Source organism: Callithrix jacchus, chromosome 5, assembly GCF_049354715.1.
Source record: "Callithrix jacchus isolate 240 chromosome 5, calJac240_pri, whole genome shotgun sequence".
Classification (NCBI taxonomy): domain Eukaryota; kingdom Metazoa; phylum Chordata; class Mammalia; order Primates; family Cebidae; genus Callithrix; species Callithrix jacchus.
This window is the reverse complement of record NC_133506.1, coordinates 140,266,081-140,286,819: the sequence shown is the minus strand read 5'-3', so window position 1 is coordinate 140,286,819 and position 20,739 is coordinate 140,266,081. Positions and strand designations below refer to the sequence as shown.

General features: G+C 37.9%; 1 protein-coding gene and 1 pseudogene across 21 annotated transcripts in view; both read right to left on the bottom strand.

Annotated features, from left to right (window-relative positions):
* Positions 1-20,739, bottom strand: part of IFT88 (intraflagellar transport 88) — a 133,679-nt gene that overhangs the window by 76,118 nt on the left and 36,822 nt on the right. For all 21 annotated transcript variants that reach the window (XR_013536150.1, XR_013536149.1, XR_013536144.1 and 18 more), the window contains 4 exons: positions 14,422-14,650; positions 11,560-11,630; positions 4,864-4,950; positions 3,792-3,891 (listed from right to left, as the gene is read on the bottom strand). Coding sequence is in view for 12 of the 21 variants with exons in the window: in XM_054256685.2 (XP_054112660.1) it covers positions 3,792-3,891; positions 4,864-4,950; positions 11,560-11,630; positions 14,422-14,650 (487 nt within the window). In the remaining 9 variants the exon portion in view is untranslated. The remainder of the gene's footprint in view (positions 1-3,791; positions 3,892-4,863; positions 4,951-11,559; positions 11,631-14,421; positions 14,651-20,739) is intronic.
* Positions 8,681-8,858, bottom strand: LOC118154105 (U2 spliceosomal RNA; annotated as a pseudogene).

Below are 20,739 nucleotides of genomic sequence, written 5' to 3'. Positions count from 1 at the left end.
ATTCTTTTAAAATACATTTACTGAATAGAAGATGCTTGGCTCTTGGTGCCTCCTGCTCCTAGAAAGCAGTTGTGTACAAGCAAAAGTAACTGCATTCGCTTTTATAATGGCTGTCAGCTACATCTGTTGCAAATATCTGACAGATCCTGAGACGTGGGCTGTGTAGTGTTTGACCTCAAATGAAGTACCGGTAGGCAGACTGACTCAATGTTTTTGAAGGGCAGAAGATTTTAAAATACTAGATTCCAGATACTTTGGTTAGAATACGAGTAGATTGTTATTCTTTTATTTATTGATTGATTATTTTTTGCACAATAAAGTTACCAAGCAAATTAGTCTTTTAAAGGGTTTCTGATGACATCAAAGCAAACTGATGGAAGTTTCTAGGTAGTTTACAATTCTACAAAGTAAACACTGGAAAAGAAAACCCCAAACATCATATCTTCACTTTTGAGATTCCATTTTTATCATTTACTCTCTTAGAAAGCACTTATAACACTGCCACAAGTTCCTTAAACTTACCTCAAAAATAACTGCTGCTAATATTGCTCATTCTATAAAATTTTTCATAACCAAGGGTGTGAGGATCACAAAACCTCATTAATTCTTTATAAAACCTCCACAGCTGTTTTGAATCTCTAACTTTTATAACCTGCATTTCGCTTTAAATAAGAATTGAGATAGTTTAATCTTCACTTTTAGACTGTGTCACAATAATTACTTTAAAATATAAGGCACTTGGATAGGTATAACTCATACATCCACCAAACTTTCCAAAATGTACAGGAAAAGAAAGCTATTCTCTAATGTTTACGACATCTATAAAACAATACAAAAAGAATGCTAACAAGCAACAACAACAATTTTTTTTTAAAAAAGGAGTGTTAAAGTCCTTTGTACCATTCCGTTTAGAAACAGACATTTACTTTAACACCATCAGATCTTTGAGACTTGTTAAAAAAAAAAAAGAAAGAAAGAAAAGAGACATTCACATTATTGTCAAGGAAATGTGTGTTAATTTTTAAAATTTTGATATATACTACTTTGTAACTTACTAATAACAATACTTTAAGGCTATCTTTAACATCAAATCTATTTTCTCCCAAAATGGTTATTATGAATCCAAAAAGCAGTGCAATCCAAGCTATTACTTAAAAAACTTGGCAAAGGTATTTACAACTTAAAACATCATAAATGGATATCACTTGACAAAGTAAAAACATTTCATATTATAGATTTCTAAACTATGATTTATTCTAAAAAGGCTACATAATTATTCTAATAAAAGGAACACTCTCAAGGTATTTTTTTGGCTCATATTTTTGTTCTGAAATTGGCTGTTTTTATAATCATTCTCTACATGCCCATAAATCTATATCCAGTATTTGTTTTTAAAAAATAAGTTTATTCATAAATGGAACTGATAAAAGTACAGTCAAAATTAAATTTCATTGTAAATGGCAAAACAAAAAATAAAAATAAACATTAGCTTGTTTGTTTCCCTGAAAACAATGAGGAAAAGGGCTCTATGTCTGTCCTACTCTCCTTTCCCATCTGATGCCATCTAGCTCCTGGCTTCAGCATTCCGCTGAGTCTACCCTACACTACCACTGGCCTCCAGGCCAATGGCTTCATTTCATCCACTTTGGGCTTTTTGGCAGTTTTTTTTTTTCTATTACAGAAGTGGCTACAAACACCATCATTATCACAAAGACCCACACTCTGTGTTTTCAGCATCTTTTTCTTGGAAAAAAAAAAAAGTATTTACAGCTAACTCCAGAACTATATCCTCGCAGAAGGCGGCATAAATTTTTCTTTTTTACTTTGAATTGTAAATAAAGTAGTTGTCATCAAATGATTACTATGAGATATGTCAACCCAATCCTTTTTCACTTAATAACATTTCTCTCAAACTAAGATTGTATTATACCCACCTCATAATACTTACAATACACAAACAAAAGAAAGACAGAGTGAGAGCAGCAATAATGAAAAGAAAACAGAAATGGCATTTTAAAAAATCAGTAAACTAATGCATATTAAAAACTTAAAAATGCAAATGGAACAGAAGATACTTTGAACAAGACTAGATAGGAAAGCGCAGATAGTAAGATCTGAGTTCAAGAATTTTAACATTAAAAAATTGGAGTGTTTATTGCTTAATGGACATAGTTTTAGAACTATGAGCTATAGCAACGCATTCTTAACCCTTTTTTATTTATTTATTTATTTTTTTGAGACGAAGTCTCGCTCTGTTGCCCAGGCTGGCTGGAGTGCAGTGGTGTGATCTTGGATCACTGCAACCTCTGCCTCCCATGTTCAAACAATTCTCCTGTTTTAGCCCCCTGAGTAGCTGGGACTACAGGTGTATGTCACCATGCCTGGCTAGTTTTTGTATTTTTAGTAGAGATGGGGGTTCACCATATTGGTCAGGCTGGTCTCAAACTCTTGACCTCAGGTGATCCACCCACCTCAGCCTCCCAAAGTGCTGAGATTACAGGCGTGAGCCACCGCGCCCGGCCTCTTAACCCTTTCTAAAAAGATCATTCAAAAATAAAATGTCAAAGGAAAACTGGCAAATAGGGTTTTCTCCATTTTGTCATCTATAACACTACATGTCACACACAATTTTTTTTTGGTCTATATAGCACTTTAGCAAGACATGACCAATTTAATTCACGTTGCTTCTGTGAAAAAAGCATTATAACAATGTTGGAGACTCATCAGGGGCATTTTTCATAACCAAGGGTGTGAGGATCAAATGACAGGGCAGATAATTTGAAAAGTCTTTTTCAAATGTTTTATAAATGCTCAAACAATTAAGCATAGCAAATTAACATATGCAATGGAACCACCCTATAGTACTACATTATATTAATTATATATTTATTTCATCAACACTAGGGTTGCTTTTTTCTACTCTTATATTCTTTGAGTAGATGGTGTTCTCCCCACTTCCTTTGCTAGCCCTTTCTATTGTCTCCCAGAGCAAAAATTCTCTAAATAGGAAGACAAACTGAAAGCACAGGCTTGGGATAGGATGTGGGAAAGATGCTGCAGCTTTCTCTGGTCCTTGCTCTTTGCACCTAACTGGGAAGAGCTGAGTTTCCTAGCTGTTGGCATATAATGACACTAACCACTGGTGTTACAGACTAAGACATCAAGTCATCATTCTGTTCACTCTTTTTGGTTATCCCTCTTTCTTACAGCTGTCTAAACCTCCTGATTGTGTGTACAACTCTTGAGAGGCTGCTAAAGAGGCAGCACCAACTCTACCCTCACCCAAGATAGCAAGGGAACGGCAGTGCCAGTGAGATCTGCAGGGTTCTAAAACCCCATTCAGCCATGGGACCCTTCCATTCTCAATGCAGTGTCAATGAGGAAACCAAACACATAAAATAGACTACAAGGAAACTGCTCTGGTGAGTATAGCAGGCTCCCTGCTTTTTGTGCTCCTTAGTACAATCAGTGGTCCTAAAAACTCTATGCTTTGGGGAATACTTTGAAAATCTCTAGGGGAAAGTTAATCTCTGGAACAGAGAATATGGTTTGTAATTTACCAACCATGCTATACAAAGAAAGTATTTACATTTTAAGAAATGACAAACAGGCAAAAATGAATAAAAGTTTAAAACTATTTTAATGAAAATTATGTTAAAATGGAAATAAAACTATTATTCAACTTCAGAATAATCACAGATAACGTTATTCTAAAAAGGACTTCCCCTGTTTTTATTGCTTTTACCAATTAAGATACGGAATTCCATCTAAAACTTTTAAAAAAAACTTACCTGGTTATAGTCCCTTTGTCTCAAGTATGTAACTGCTTTGTTTATTTCCAGATCATTGGCTAGCTCTACATATTGAGAAGCTTTCACCACTTCCACGCACCTATAAAGGAAAGCATAAAAAAGCTTACTTGATTTCGTTTTAGTATATTGATGCTTTTGGTTTCTTAAATGTGGCTTTTCTCAAAGATTTTTTTAAAAGGTTCCCCCCTAGTACTCTGTAAAGGTAAGCACTTGATTTGCTCCAACAAGGCTTTAAGTTACTTAAGTCTTCAGTTCTAAATTACTTTTTCTTTTTGAGACAGGGTCTTGCTTTGTCGTCCAGGCTGGAGTGGCGCAATCTTGGCTCACTGCAACCTCCGTCTCCCGGGTTCATGTGATTCTCCTGCCTCAGCCTCCCATGTAGCTGGGATTACAGACGTGCGCCACTAAGCCCAGCTAATTTTTGTATTTTAGTAGAGATGGGGTTTCACCATGTTGGTCGGGCTGGTCTTGAACTCCTGATCTCGTGATCCACCCACTTCAGCCTCCCAAAGTGCTGGGATTACAGGCACGAGCCACTGTGCCTGGCTAAAAAGATTTTTTAAATGTCATGCCCATATAGGGTGCTTACCATGAACAAAGCTTGTAGGAAGTTGTTTTGGGTGAGTCAGAGTGACCTCTGAGTGAATGTGAAGACCTAGGATATTACTGTACACTTTTATACAACTGGCAGCATAGGTTTATTTATACCAGCATCACCACAAACAAGCTACAATTTTATGACAGCTACAATGTCACTAAGTGATAGGAATTTTTCAGCTTCCTATCTTATGAGACTACTGCCATATGTGTGGTCCACTGTTGACTGAAATGTAGTACATAACTACTTAATTTACAAAATAACATGAGTAACAAGAAAAATATCTTACTAGGAATTTTTACAACAGGTTATATTAATCTTAACATATAATATTATCTGCTTAATAGGAATTAGCATTCATATTCACCTTTCTAATGACAATATTAATTTAAATTTAAAAGTATAAATTATGAAAAAACCCATATCTGTGCAGTATTATAGAATTTCTCTTACCAATCATAACCTGCAGCAAAAGATGTTTCAATTACAGGAGCAATGAGTTTTGCAGATGTCATGATGTATTTTTCTGCCATGGCTTTCCTATATCAAACAAACCAAGAAATTGTATTTAGAGATACAGTATAAAATAGTTTGGATTTATTTCTTAAAATTTAATTGTAAACATTATCTGGCAAAACTAATGTACCACAAAAGCCAACTAAATAATGGACAGCTACCATAGAAATCCATTTATAAGTCAGGTTTAAAACCATGACTAGGAAACGTGATTAGCAAGCCATGATTGCCTGCTGGGTCAACAGTGTTCATTTCTTTTCTTTTTCTGCTTTATGATGCCTTCTGACAAACTGAAGAGATACTGGAGACACAAGGCCCTGCAGCAGCACTTACATAGCCTACACTGTGAAATGAAAAAAGAGTGAAAAGACTACTGAAGAAATCCTATGTGGTAAAGAGTAAAACAGAGTTACTACCTGTTGCTTTTGTGTGTATATACATGTATCTGTATCTATGCGTGTGCATGTATATGTATGTGTACATATATAAAGTCATGTAGCATCATGACTACTGGAAAATGTCCCAGTGCTTTTTAAAGCGGATATACCAATTTATAGTGGTGGATAAAAGTTCTCTTAGTCATTTCTTCTTGGATTTACATATACACAGTGGTTTTTCAAAATGGACTCAAAATGTATATACTATTTTGTAACTTGTTCTTTATACTTACTATGCTGTATTAATATAGAAATAATATCTTTCCAAGTCATTAAACATTCATCTTCTTTTGAACTATATTTTGAAACAACTGTAGATTCACATGCATTTGTAAAAAATAATAGATTTCATGTACCACCTTTACCCAGTTTCCTCCAAAAGTAACTTCTTTAAAACTACCATGCAAGATCACAACCAGATTACAGTCAGGACACAGAATATTTTCACTCCCTTATGTTTCCCTCCAACTCCCATCTGCTCTTCGTCTCTGAACAACCACTAATCTGATCTCCAGTTCTACAATTTTGTCATTTTAAGAATGTTATATATAAGGAATACGATTATATATAATCTTCCAGGATTGGCTGTTTTCATGCAGTATATGTCCCGTCAGATCTATCCAATTTGTTGCATATATCAATAGTTCATTTCTTTCTGTTGCTAAGTAATATCCATGTTATATGTTAACGGTTACAGAAAAAGCATTTGACAAAATTCAACACTAATTTATCATAAAATCATAAAAACAAACAGTAGAGAGCTTTCTCAACATTACTGAATTGTGATTTTTCTTAGTTTCTTAGTATGGTGGATTATACTGATTGATTTAAAAATAATGAAGCAAACTTTCCGCCTTTGAATTAATCCTACTTGGTCACGGCATGTAATTTTAAAAACATATTTTTGAATTTTTAAAAAACAGCTTTATAGGGATGTAACTCATATACCACACAGTTCACCCAATATAAAGTCTACAATGCAATGGTTTAGGCATATTCACAGATTTGTGCAACAATCACCACAACCACTTTTAAAACATTTCATCACCCCAAAAAGAAATGCAGAATCCATTAGCAGATACTTCTCCAGCCCCTGGCAACCACTAATCTACTTTCTGCCTTTATATTGCCTAATTTGTTCCTTTCACATAAACAGAATCATAAAACATGTGTTCTTTTGTGACTGGCTTCTTTCATTTATCATGTTTTCAAGGTTCATCTGTATCACATTGGTTGATGCAAAAGTAATTGCATTCAATGGCAAAAAACGCAATTACTTTTGCACCAACCTAATAGCATGTATCAGTACTTCATTCCTTTGTATGGCTGAATAACATTCCATATTATGGATAGACCATATATTCTTTATACATTCATGAACTGTTACACATTTGGATTATTTCTATTTTTCAATATTATGAATAAAATCACTATGAAAATCTGTATATAAGTTGTCATGCGGACATTAACTACTTTCAGATAAATAGAAGTGAAATTACTGGGTCATATGGTACGTCTATGTTTAACCTTTTGGGGTGCTTCCAGGCTGTTTTACCAAGTACCATTTTATACTCCCACTATCACATTTAAGAGTTCTAATTTATCCACACTCTTGCCACTACTTATTTTCTTTTTTATTACAGCATACTAGCAGGTGTGAAGTAGTATCTCACTGCAGTTTTCAGCTGTATTTCCCTAACAATTACTGAAGCTCAGCACCTTTTCCTGTGTGTATTGGGCATTTGTGTATCTATTTTAAAGAAATATCTATTTATATCCTTTGCACATTTTTAGTTGGGCTATTGGCCTTTTTATTATTGAGTTGGACATTACTTATATAGTCTAGAAATAAATCCCCTCTTAGCTACACCATCTGAAAATATTTTCTCCCATTTAGTGAGTTGTCTTTTCACTCTCTAGACAGTGTTTTTGATGTAAGTTTTTAATTTTGATAACCAATTTACTTATTTTTTTCTTATGTCACTTGTGCTTTTGGCTATATCTATGAAACCTTTGCTTTTAATCCACAATGATATTTATTTTCATTTTTTTTCCCTAAAAATTGTAGAGTTTTAGCTCTTACATTTAGGTATATAGTTCATTTTGAGGTACTTTTTGTGTATGGTGTGAGAGAGAAGCACAACTTCATTCTTTTGTATGAGAATATCTGAGGGAGATCTGTGGGGATCGCTCCTGTGTGAGGCCCGTAGGAAATGGGCCTCGCCAGTAGTGAGCTTGAGCCCGGACACAGATCCCCGGTTGGGGGAGTTGATCTGAGGGAAAGCAGGAACCGAGAGAGGGGCTATGCTATTCAAAATAATTAACAGACATTACTTTATGGATATGAGGACATGGGATCGTGTCCACTTTCCGTTCTTTATTATTGTTTCATTGTGTTCATTTTGGACCCTTGTTACATTCGCTGTAAAATATTAACTTAAGTATTTACACTTGTTAACCTACTTACTGTGTGTAACTTACTTACTGGGCGTAACTTACTTAGTGGACTTAACTTGCTTACCTTGTGACTTAACTTAAGCATTCTGATCTGACGTAAACAACATTAAGCAGAAAACTATATAATGGAAACTACTGCAAAAATAAAATTGCTGCATGGGCATAGCTCATGTGGCCCTCCAGACCTCGCTCTTTTCTTTTCTCCTTTTTCTCTTTTCTCCTTTTTTCCGGCGCACGCTCTCTTCCAGGTTTGGGACCCTCGCTGGACGAGATTCCCGGGCTCGCGTTCAGTTCACAACAAATATCCAATTTTCCAAGCACCATTCGTTGAAAAGACTCTCCTTTCTTCTCTTAAATTTCCCTGGCACCTTCATTGCCTATAAACCTAAGAGATTCTTCCTGGTCTCTCAATTCCATTCCTTTCATTTATACCTCTGTCTTTACACTAGTACCACAGTGTCTTCATCAGCGTTGCTTTCTAGTTTGAGCCTAACTTTGCTCTTCTTTTTCAACATTGTTGGGTTCTGGGTCCCTTATATTTCCATGTAAATTTTAGGATCAATTTGTCACTTTCTGTGATAATACTGCTGGAATTTTGACAAGGGTGGCACTGAATCTGTACATTAATTTGGGAGCACTGAAATTTTAACATGATTAAGTGCCTCTGCATAAAAATGTGACAGAATTTACTTAGGGTCTTTATATTCTTTCACTGTTTCATAGTTTTCAGCATTTAGGTTTTGCCTTTCTTTCATTAAATTTATTCCTAATAATCTTTATGCAATTATAAATGTAATCATTATTTTCATTTGTGGGATAATTCATCGGTAGTGTATAACATATTTTTTCTTTTTTTCCTGAGGGGGTACATAGTTCCTGGAGGTACTACACTACCAGGTCAATGCATGGAATAGATGGGGAACGGACATATTCAATCTCCCTGCTCCAAAAATCCATTTAACAGAGTGTCCTTGGATAGAGGAAGCATCAGATATATAAATACTACACTTGATCTTAGCCAAAAGGCCGAGAAGACATTCACATATTTCTGTACTATACTACTGATTTTTTTTTATTCTACAACCTCACCAAAATCATTTATTTTAACAGTTTTTAAGTTGATTCCTTAGCATTTTCTATATATAAGATCATGTCATCTGCAAAAAGATGGTTTTAACTGTTCTTTCTAATCTGGATGTCTTTAATGTCGGTTTTAAGTTTATTTGTTTCACAAACTGCCAAAGCCAGAACCTTCCAGTGCAATGATGAATAGAACTGGTGAAAGTGGGCCATTCCAGCACTTTGGGAGGCCAAGGCGGGTGGATCACCTGAGTTCAGGAGTCCAAGACCAGCCTGGCCAACATGGTGGTGGTCTTGAACCATGCTGATCGCTACTAAAAATATAAAAATTAGCCGGGCATGGTGGTGGGTGCCGAAAGTCACAGCTACTCAGGAAGCTGAGGCAGGAGATTCACTTGAACCCAGGAGACAGAGGTCGCAGTGAGCTGAGACTGTGCCACTGCACTCCAGCCTGGGCAACAGAGCAAGACTTCACCTCAAAACAGAAAACAATTGGTGAAAGTTGGATATCCCTATGTTGTTCCTGATCTTAGGTGCAAAGCATTCAGTTTTGTTTTTTTGAGACTGGGTTATGCTCTGTCTCCCAGGCTGGAGTGCAGTGGCGCAATTTTGGCTCATCGCAACCTCTACCTCCCAGGCTCAAGTGATTCTCCCAAATAACTGGGACTATAGCACGTATCACCACACCTGGCTAATTTTTGTATTTTTTGTAGAGACAGGGTTTCACCATGTTGCCCAGGCTAGCTGCCATTCAGTGTTCTGCCATTAAGTATGATGTCAGCTGTGGGTCTGTCATAGATGTACTTTATCAAATTAGAGAACTTCCTTTCTACCTGTTTCTTGTTGGGCTTTTTGTTTTTAATCTTGAAAACATTTTGAATTTTGTCAAAAAATTTTTCTGGTTTCTACTAAGATGACTGTGTAGTTTTTATCCTTCAATCTACAGATATCCTGTATGTTATTATTATTAATTACTATTATTTAAGATGAGGTCTCACCCTGTTGCCCAGGCTGGCATGCAGTGGTGTGATAATGGCTCAGTGTAAACTCAACCTCCCCAGGCTCAGGTGATCCTCCCACCTCAGTTTTTGCATTCTTAGTAGAGACAGGGTTTTGTCATGCTGCCCAGGCTGGTCTCAAACTCCTGGAATCAAGGATCCACCCATAACAGCACCTCAAAGTGCTAGGATTATATGCATGAGCCACCGTGCCTGGCCACCTGTATAATATTAATTGATTTTTACATATTAAGCCAATTTCACATTCCTGAGACAAATCCCATTTGGTTATGATGCATAATTCTTTTTATATTTTGTTAATATTTCAATTTGCTAGTATTTTCTTGAGGATTTTTGAGTCTATATTCATATAACATTAATCTGTAGTTTTCTTTTTTCCTCTTTTCCTTCCTTTTTTTTTTTTTTTGGTACTGTCTGTCTGATTTTGATAGTAGGGTACTTCTACCTTCATAAAAGAAAGTAGGGTCTGAAAGAGATTATGTAAAACTGATGTTAATTCCTTTTTTCCCCCCAGCAACATCGGAGATTTCATTAAGCCTGAATGGAGGTTGAATTCATTTTGGAGTTCAATGATATGTTCAAAGAATCAGGTATCATGATCGTATAGACAATTCCTGTAATATCTCCACAGTGCAAAATTATCCCCGTTTCCTGTCATTCACCAGTGAGAAAAATCCAACTGCAGACTTGACCACCTTTGGTGAAGGCACATGGCAAGTTCTTCTGAAAAATAACACCTTTCAGGATTGATTCTTCCTGTTTTACACAGCAATTGTCTCAGCTTGGGACCAAAGCAAGCGAATAGCAGATGAGCAAACAGGGACACTTGGAGGCTGGTGGTGCAGAAACCCAGTCACCTCCCCAGCAGTGTCCCATGTGTCAGCTGACACAATTTAACATCTTCAATACAGAATTCTAATAGAAAACAAAGCAAACAAACAACAAAAAAAACAGGAGTAACGCATAAGCAATGTTACTTCCTCTCTGAAGAGGGAAATAGCTCACTTGCTGGGAGATAAAGGGGAACCTCTCATCTGCTGCTTTCTCTCCCCAAGTGCCAGAAACAAGCTGGGTATAGTGATGAAGAAAGACGGCACCCATCACCCAAGACCCCACAGCCAAGGCATGGTCCCCTCCGTGAGGGCATGGTCCTTTCATGAAGCCATAAAAGACTAAGACCACAGCTTGGACCTGAGTACTCAGGGTTACCTACTAGGGTCTTGTAATAATGCTGGTGTGATTCCTGACAAAACCCAAATTGAATTTTTTTTTTTTGAGACAGAGTCTCACTCTCTCACCCAGGCTGGAGTGCAATGGCGTGATCTCGGCTCACTGCAACCTACCTCCACCTCCTGGGCTCAAATGATTCTCTTGTCTCAGCCACCCAAGTAGCTGGGACTACAGGCATGTGCCACCACAGCCGCCTAATTTTTGCATCTTTTTAGTAGAGACAGATTTCACCATATTGGTCAGGCTGGTATTGAAAAAATATACTGAATATAGTAAGTTTTATAAGAAATAGAAGGTACATTCAACCCTTTCATAAAATTAAATTATTTTGTTTTAAATATTGTCTTAACACTAAATATTAAATATTTTAAATAATGTAATTAATAACTACATTAAGTTTAAAATACTACCTTTCACGTTCCATTTGCCTTAGGTGATCATTTTTTATAGCTTCAGTTACTAAGTTAGTATGAGGATCATCCTAGTAAAATAAAATGGAAGAAAAAAAGAATAATTCAGAAGTCAACAGCAAGAACTTAATTTTTTGTTGTTGTTGTTGAGACACAGCCTCACTGTTGTCCAGGCTGGAACGGAGTGCCATGATCAGAGCTCATCATACCCTGCACCTCCTTGGGTTCAGGTGACCCTCCCACCTCAGCCTCCCAAGTAGCTGGGACCACAGGAGCACATCATGAAGCCTGGCGAATTTTTGTATTTTTTGTGGAGATGGGGTTTCACCATTTTAGTCAAGCTGGTCTTCAATTCCTGGGCTCAAGCAACTTGCCCACCTCGGCCTTTCAAAGTGTTGGGATTACAGGCATAAGCCACCATGTCCAGCCAAGAACTAGAATTTCCAATAAATCGCCCCACTAACTAGTTTTATAAAATGGAGAGTAAATTAATACTACTATTTTCCCTTATGTAAATTAGAACTTTCTTTTTTCATATGTCTGATTACCAATCACATTCTCCATTGAACTAACCTAGATTTTAAGAACTTGATAAAAGGATCAGGATGGAAAGATCAGGACCAAGCACATAGAAGTTGTGGTTCTTAGTAGAAATACGTAATACTTTAATTCTAAACTCAAATACAAATGCTTCAATCATCAGTTACTTAGTATGATCTGTATCTCTACTCCCCATTAAAAACACAGATGATTTTTTTACAACATATATTATTTTTTCTCAATATGAAAGTAATATTTAATTAACATTTACCAGCACTTAACTATCTTCTATGTACTACTTTTTTTTGTTTGTTTCGTTTTGTTTTGAGACAGACTCTTGCTCTGTTACCCAGACTGGAGCACTGTGGCATGATCAGGGGTTACTGCAGCCTCAACCTCCTGGGCTTAAGCCATCTACCCACTCAGCCTCTCAAGTATGTGGGACTACAGACATGCACCACCACACCTGGATAATTTTGTTATTTTACTTTTGAGACAAGGTCTCAAGATGTCATCCAGGCTGAAGGGCAGTGTTGTGATCCCAACACACTTAGCCTTGACCTCACTCTGGCTTAGGTGATTCTCCCACCTCACAGTAGCTAGGACTACAGATGCACACCACCATGCCTGGCTTTTTTTTTTTTGAGACAAGGCCTTACTCTGTCACTCAGGCTGGTGTGTAATGATGTGATCATAGCTCACTACAACCTTAACCTCCTCAGGCTTAGGTGATCCTTTCACCTCAGCCTCCCAACTAGCTGGGACTACAAGTGTGCAACATCAAATCTGGCTAATTTTCATATTTTTTGTAGAAATGGAGTTTCGTCATGTTGCCCAGGCTAGTCTTGAATGTTCAGGCACAAGCAATCTTCCTGCCTCGGTCTCCCGAAGTGCTGGGATTACAGGTGCGAGCCACTGTGCCCAGCTACCAGGTACAAATTTAAGCATTTCACATGCATTAACTAATTTAATCTTCACCTTAACCCTATAAAGATAGGTTATGATAGTTAGTCTCATTACATATGTAAAAGAACTGAGGCACAGGGAGAGTAAGAGCTAAGTAGCAGGGCCAAGGCATCTGGCTTCAAAGCCTATACTCTTTAAGCACTATGATACAATAGCCATATAATGTAATTTTTTTTTTTTTGAGGTGGAGTTTTGCCCTTGTCACCCAGCCTGGAGTGAATGGTGCAATCTCGGCTCATTGAAACTTACGCCTTCCCAGTTCAAGTGATTCTCTTGCCTCAGCCTCCTGAGTAGCTGGGATTACAGGCACCTGCCACCACACCCAGCTAATATAATCTATTAAGAAAATCTATTAAAAGTTTAACTCTGTAAAATTGAAAATATACCATTTTTATCTACAAATAGAGGCAATTTCATATGGTTTTACTAAATATAAACTAATATACAGTATGCCAATATTTTATTTGTAAAAATCTGGAAGATGTTTTAAAAGCATTTACAATCTCATAGCTCAGAAACTACTGTTTCTATGTTGGTGTCGATACTTTCAGTTTATGTTCATGTATAGGTGTGTATATCTGTATTTTTTCACTTAACATTATATAAACACCCTAGGTGTTTGAAAATACAACTTCTGATGGCTGTATTATGTTCCACTCTATGAAAAAGGATAAGAAATTTATTTCACTTTTGATATACTTAGTAAACGGTTGAGGTTCCCTCTGCTCAACAATGGCTCTTAATAGGTCAAGAAAGAATTTGGAGGTTTCTTGGTCAAGATATTACCCTTGTCTGCGTTCACACCTGTAATCCTAGCACTTTGGGAGGTGGAGGTAGGTGGATCACATGAGGCCAGGAGTTCAAGACCAGACTGGGTAACATGGCAAAACCCATTCTGTACTGAAAGTACAAAACTTAGCTGGGCATGGTGGCACATGCCTGTAATCCTAGCTACTTGGGAGGCTGAGGCATGAGAACTGCTTGAGCCTGGGAGGCAGAGATTGCAGTGAGCTGAGATTGCACCACTGTACTCCAGCCTGGAAGATAGAGTGAGACTCTGTATCAAAAAAAAAAAAAAGATACTATGCTTAATGAATGACATGGGATCTTATTTTTAATAAGATACATTTTTAAAATAAATTAAAATTATGCAGCCTGTTTTAACCATAATCCCTACCCCATTTCAATAGTCTCATTGTCAATGCAATTTAAATAACGAATAAAATATGGCAATGATAAAACACACAGATATAGGCCTAGGAGAAACTCAAGAAGTCATCTATTCTGACTTTTTCATTCTGAAAACAGAAAAGCACAGATAACTGAGAAGTGGCTACAGAACTTTTTCATACTCACACTTGGTGAAATATATTTATCTTCATCAATTTCTAATGGAACAGCAATCAATTTTTGGAAGGCCTTCTTCATTTTTTCTTGGTCTCCAACAGCAAAATAACAGACAGTTAGGTTGTAGCCTGCCTTCAGATTTGGTGCCATGCTCATTATGTGCTCATATGAATTAATGGCATCTGAATACTGACCAGCCTGAATAAATGTAACTCCAATGTTCTGCATTATTTTAATCCTAAAAAAAACCAACATGGATTAATTTTAAAATTCTGAACTCTTTAGTATGGCATTCAAACCATTCCACAAATAGTTTTCTTTTTTCCTCTCCTACTTTACTTCTTTTCTTAAAGCTTTATTGATAAAGCTTTATATATATATATATATATATATATACACACACACCATAAAATTCACTCATCTTAAGTATATGATTCAATAATTACTTCTGTATTTATATAGTTGTGGAACCATAACCACATCCTTATTTTAACTCATTTCCATTACCCTAAAAAGAAAACCTGTGCCCACTGGCAGTCATTCCCCATTCTTATCCCCAGCCCTAGGTAACCATTAGTATATTTTGTCTGTCTTTTCTAGACACTGTATATAAATGGAGTCATACAATTTGTGATATTTTGTCTTGCTTCTTTCACTTGGCATAATTTTTTGAGATTCTTCCATTTCATAGCATGTATCAGTACTTCCTTTTTTTGTCAAATAGCATTTCACAGTCTGAATATGTACTGTATTTTATATATACATTGCCTACTTGGTAGACATTTGTCTTGTTTCTTTTTGGCTATTATGAATAATTTTGTATGAACATTTGTATAAAAGCCTTTGTGACAATCTACATTTTCCTTTCTCTTGGGTACACAACCTAAAAGCAGAATTGCTGGTCACATGGTAAATCTGTTTTACTTTTTAAACTGACTGCCTGGGACCGACTCAAGATGGCACGGTAAGAACAACCCAGGATTGAAGCTCACGGTGAAAGCGCGGAGGGTGAGTCAGGGCCGCATTTCCAGACGGATCTTTGTTGCCCACAGAACGGGGAAATTCCCAGGTATAAAAGAGACGCGGGACGCCAGTGCAGCGGTTTTGGCTGGTGCAGCCGGTGGCCGGCGCTACACCGCAGTGGCGCTCCATAGCGCTCCGCGCAAAGTGCACTGGTCTGAGTGCCCTGTTTAACCGGCAATCTGAGACTTGAGAGGGCAGATAGGCATATCCATCTGATTGAACGGGACTTGGACAGTGAGCCAGGCCAGGAGATTTCAGGGAAACGGCGTTTGGGCCAGCACAGTGGGACAAACAAAACGGCAATTCCAAACGCTCTGGGTGGAGAGTTTCACTGTGGGCACAGCTGAACCCAGGACGGTGCAGCTTGGTGGGGGAGGGGCGTCTGCCATTACCAAGGCAATCCGCCCCTACTGAGGTTACACTCCCATTGCTGACGCAGCCTGCCGTTGCCGAGGTAACCCACCACAACAGAGAATCCGCGGCAGGGCGTAGCCCCTGGCAGCAGGGTGGAGACCGCAGCAGCAGGGCAGAGCCTGCAGCAACAAGGCGGACCTTACACCAGCAGGGCGGAGCCTCGGCAGGCAAATAGTGACTAGACTGCCTCCTAGCTGGGCAGTACAGTGCAACGGACACTCATAAAGAAAGCCCCAAACCCCCAAGACAGAGCATCTGAGGAAAAAAAGGTTTTTTTTTTATGAGTTCTGCTGCAGAAGAATTAAATGTAGCAGCCTAACAGCCCTGAATGAACAACAGAGCTCACAGCTCAGCACTTGAGCTCCTATAAAGTACAGACTGTCTCCTCAAGCAGCTCCCTGACCCCTCTATATCCAGAAGACTGACATTTGGCAGGCATCATTCTGGGACAAAGATAGCAGAAAAAGAAACTGGTAGCATCCCTCACTGTTCCGCAGCTGCTATAGGTGCACCCCAGACAAGCAGGGCCTGGAGTGGACCTCAGCAGTCGTACAGTGGAGGGCTAGACTGGTAGAAGGAAAACCAAGTAACAGAAATACTTCATCATCAACAATCTGGGCGTCCACTCGGAGACCCAATCAAAAAGTCAGCAACTACTCAGACGACAGGTGGCTAAATCCACAAAGATGGGAAGAAGCCAGAGCAAAAAGGAGGAAAACACCCGAAACCAGAACACCTCGCTTCCTACAAAGGACCAAAACTCCTCACCAGCAAGGGAACAAAGCTAGATGGAGAATGACTGTGACGAAATTAGACTTCAGAAGGTGGATAATGAGAAACTTTTGTGAGCTAAAAGAACATGTTTTAAATCAATGCAAAGAAACTAAGAACCTTGAAAAAAGATTCGAGGAAATGTTAACAAGAATGGATAACTTAGAGAGAAATATGAATGAACTGAAGGAGCTGAAAAAAACAATACGAGAACTTCATGAAGCATGCACAAGTTTCAACAGCCGAATTGACCAAGCAGAAGAAAGAATATCAGAAGTCGAAGATCAACTCAATGAAATAAAACAAGAAACCAAGATTAGAGAAAAAAGCACAAAAAGGAATGAACAAAGTCTATAAGAAATGTGGAACTATGTGAAGAGACCTAACCTATGTTTGATAGGTATACCAGAATGTGACGAAGAGAATGAATCCAAGCTGGAAAATACTCTTCAGGATATTATCCAGGTAAATTTCCCCCACCTAGCAAGACAGGCCAACACTCAAATGCAGGAAATACAGAGAACATCACAAAGATATTCTGCAAGAAGAGCAACCCCAAGGCACATAATTGTTAGATTCACCAGGGTTGAAATAAAGGAGAAAATACTAAGGGCAGCCAGAGAGAAAGGTCGGGTTACCCACAAAGGGAAGCCCATCAGACTCACAGCAGATCTCTGAGCAGAAACTCTACAAGCCAGAAGACAGTGGGGGCCAATATTCAACAGCCTTAAAGAAAAGAACTTTCAACCCAGAATTTCATATCCAGCCAAACTGAGCTTCAGAAGTGAAGGAAAAATAAAATCCTTTGCGAACAAGCAAGTACTCAGAGATTTTGTCACCACCAGGCCTGCTTTATAAGAGTTCCTGAAAGAGGCACTACACATAGAAAGGAACAACCAGTACCAGCCATTCCAAAATCACACTAAATGCTAAAGAGCATCAACATAATGAATAATCTACATCAACTAACGGGCAAAACAGCCAGCTAGCATCAAAATGGCAGTATCAAATTCACACATAACAATATTAACCCTAAATGTAAATGGACTAAATGCACCAATCAAAAGACATAGACTGGAAAATTGGATAAAAAACCAAAACCTATCAGTGTGCTGTATCCAGGAAACCCATCTCACATGTAAAGATACACAAAGGCTCAAAATAAAGGGATGGAGGAAGAATTACCAAGCAAATGGAGAGCAACAAAAAGCAGGAGTTGCAATTCTCATCTCTGATAAAATAGACTTTAAAGCAACAAAGATCAAAAGAGACAAAGAAGGCCATCACATAATGGTAAAAGGATCCATACAACAAGAAAAGCTAACGATCCTAAACATATATGGACCCAATACAGGAGCACCCAGATACATAAGGCAAGTTCTTAATGACTTACAAAGAGACGTAGACTCCCACACAATAATAGTGGGAGACTTTAACACTCCACTGTCAATATTAGACAGATCAACCAGATAGAAAATCAACAAGGATATCCAGGGCTTGAACTCAGACCTGGAACAAGCAAACCTGATAGACATTTACAGAACTCTCCACCTAAATCCACAGAATATACATTCTTCTCAGCACCACATCACACCTACTCTAAAATTGACCACATAATTGGAAGTAAAGCACTCCTCAGCAAATGCAAAACAACTGAAATCATAACAAACAGTCTCTCAGACTATAGTGCAATCAAGTTAGAACTCAGAATTCAGAAACCAACTCAGAACCGCACAGCTTCATGGAAACTGAACAACTGGCTCTTGAATGTTGACTGGATAAACAATGAAATGAAGGCAGAAATAAAGAAGTTTTTCTAAACCAATGAGAACGAAGACACAACATGCCAGAATCTCTGGGACACATTTAAAGCAGTCTCTAGAGGAAAATATATAGCAATAAGTGCCCATATGAGGAGAATGGAGAGATCCAAAATTGACACCCTATCGTAAAAATTGAAAGAGCTAGAGGAGCAAGATCAAAAAAACTCAAAACCTAGCAGAAGACAAGAAATAACTAAGATCAGAGCTGAACTGAAGGAGATAGAGACACAAAAAAACCCTTCAAAAATTCAATAAATCCAAGAGCTGGTTTTTTGAAAAGATCAACAAAATAGACAAACCACTAGCCAGATTGATAAAAAAGAAAAGAGAGAACAACCAAATAGATGCAATAAAAAATGACAAAGGGGAAATCACCACAGATTCCACAGAAATTCAAAATCAGAGAATATTACAAACAACTCTATGCACATAAACTAGTAAACCTGGAAGAAATGGATAAATTCCTGGACTCCTGTGTCCTCCCAAGCTTAAACCAGGAGGAAGCTGAAACTATCAATAGACCAATAACAAGGTCAGATGTCGAGGCAGCAATTAAGAGCCTACCACACAAAAAAAGCCCAGGTCCAGATGGGTTCACAGCCGAATTCTACCAGACACACAAAGAGGAGCTAATACTATTCCTTCTGAAACTATTCCAAATAATCCAAAAAGAGGGAATACTTCCCAAATCATTTTATGAGACCAACATCACCCTGATACCAAAACCCAGCAGAGACCCAACAAGAAAAGAAAACTTCAGGCCAATATCCATGATGAACATAGATGCAAAAATCTTCAATAAAATATTGGCAAGCCGATTGCAACAGCAAATCAAAAAACTTACCCATCATGATCAAGTAGGATTCATCCTGGTGATGCAAGGCTGGTACAACATATGCAAGTCTATAAACGTAATTCACCACATAAACAGAACCAAAAACAAAAACCACGATTATCTCAATTGATGCAGAGAAGGCATTCGACAAAATTCAACAGCCCTGTATGCTAAAAACCCTCAATAAACTCAGTATCGATGGAACGTATCTCAAAGTAATAAAAGCTATTTACGACAAACCAACAGCCAATATCATACTGGATGGGCAAAAACTGGAAGCATTCCCTTTGAAATCCGGCACTAGACAAGGATGCCCTCTTTCACCACTCCTATTCAATATAGTACTGGAAGTTCTAGCTAGAACAATCAGGCAAGAAAAAGAAATAAACTGTATTCAAATAGGAAAGGTGGAAGCCAAATTGTCTCTATTTGCAGACGACATGATAGTATACTTAGAAGATCCCATCTCCTCAGCCCAAAAACTCCTGAAACTGATAAGCAACTTCAATAAAGTCTCAGGATATAAAATCAATGTGCAAAAATCACAAGCACTCCTCTACACCAATAAGAGACTTAAAGAAAGCCAAATCAAGAACAAACTGCCATTCACAATTGCTACAAAGAGAATAAAATACCTAGGAATACAACTCACAAAAAACGTAAGGGACCTCTTCAAGGAAAACTACAAATCACTGCTCAACGAAATAAGAGAGGACACAAACAGATGGAGAAACATTCCATGTTCATGGTTAGAAAGAATGAATATCGTGAAAATGGCTATACTGCCCAAAGTAATTTACAGAATCACCGCTATCCCCATCAAGCTACCATTGACTTTCTTCACAGAACTGGAAAAAACCACCATGAACTTCATATGGAACCAAAAGAGAGCCCACACAGCCAAGTCAATTCTAAGCAAAAAGAACACAGCAGGAGGATCACACTACCGGATTTCAAACTATACTATAAGGCTACAGTAATCAAAACAGCATAGTACTGGTACCAAAACAGAGATATAGACCAATGGAACAGAACAGAGGCATCGGAGGCAACACAACGTATCTACAACCATACAATCTTTGATAAACCTGACAAAAACAAGCAATGGGGAAAGGATTCCCTGTTTAATAAATGGTGTTGGGAAAACTGGCTAGCCATGTGCAGAAAGCAGAAACTGGACCCCTTCCTGACACCTTACACTAAAATTAACTCCAGATGTATTAAAGACTTAAACATAAGACCTGGCCACATAAAAACCCTAGAAGAAAATCTAGGCAAAATCATCCAGGGCATAGGAGTAGGCAAGGACTTCATGAACAAAACACCGAAAGCATTGGCAACAAAAGCCGAAATAGACAAATGGGACCTAATGAAACTCCACAGCTTCTGCACGGCAAAAGAAACAGTCACTAGAGTGAATCGGCAACCAACAGAATGGGAAAACATTTTTGCAGTTTACCC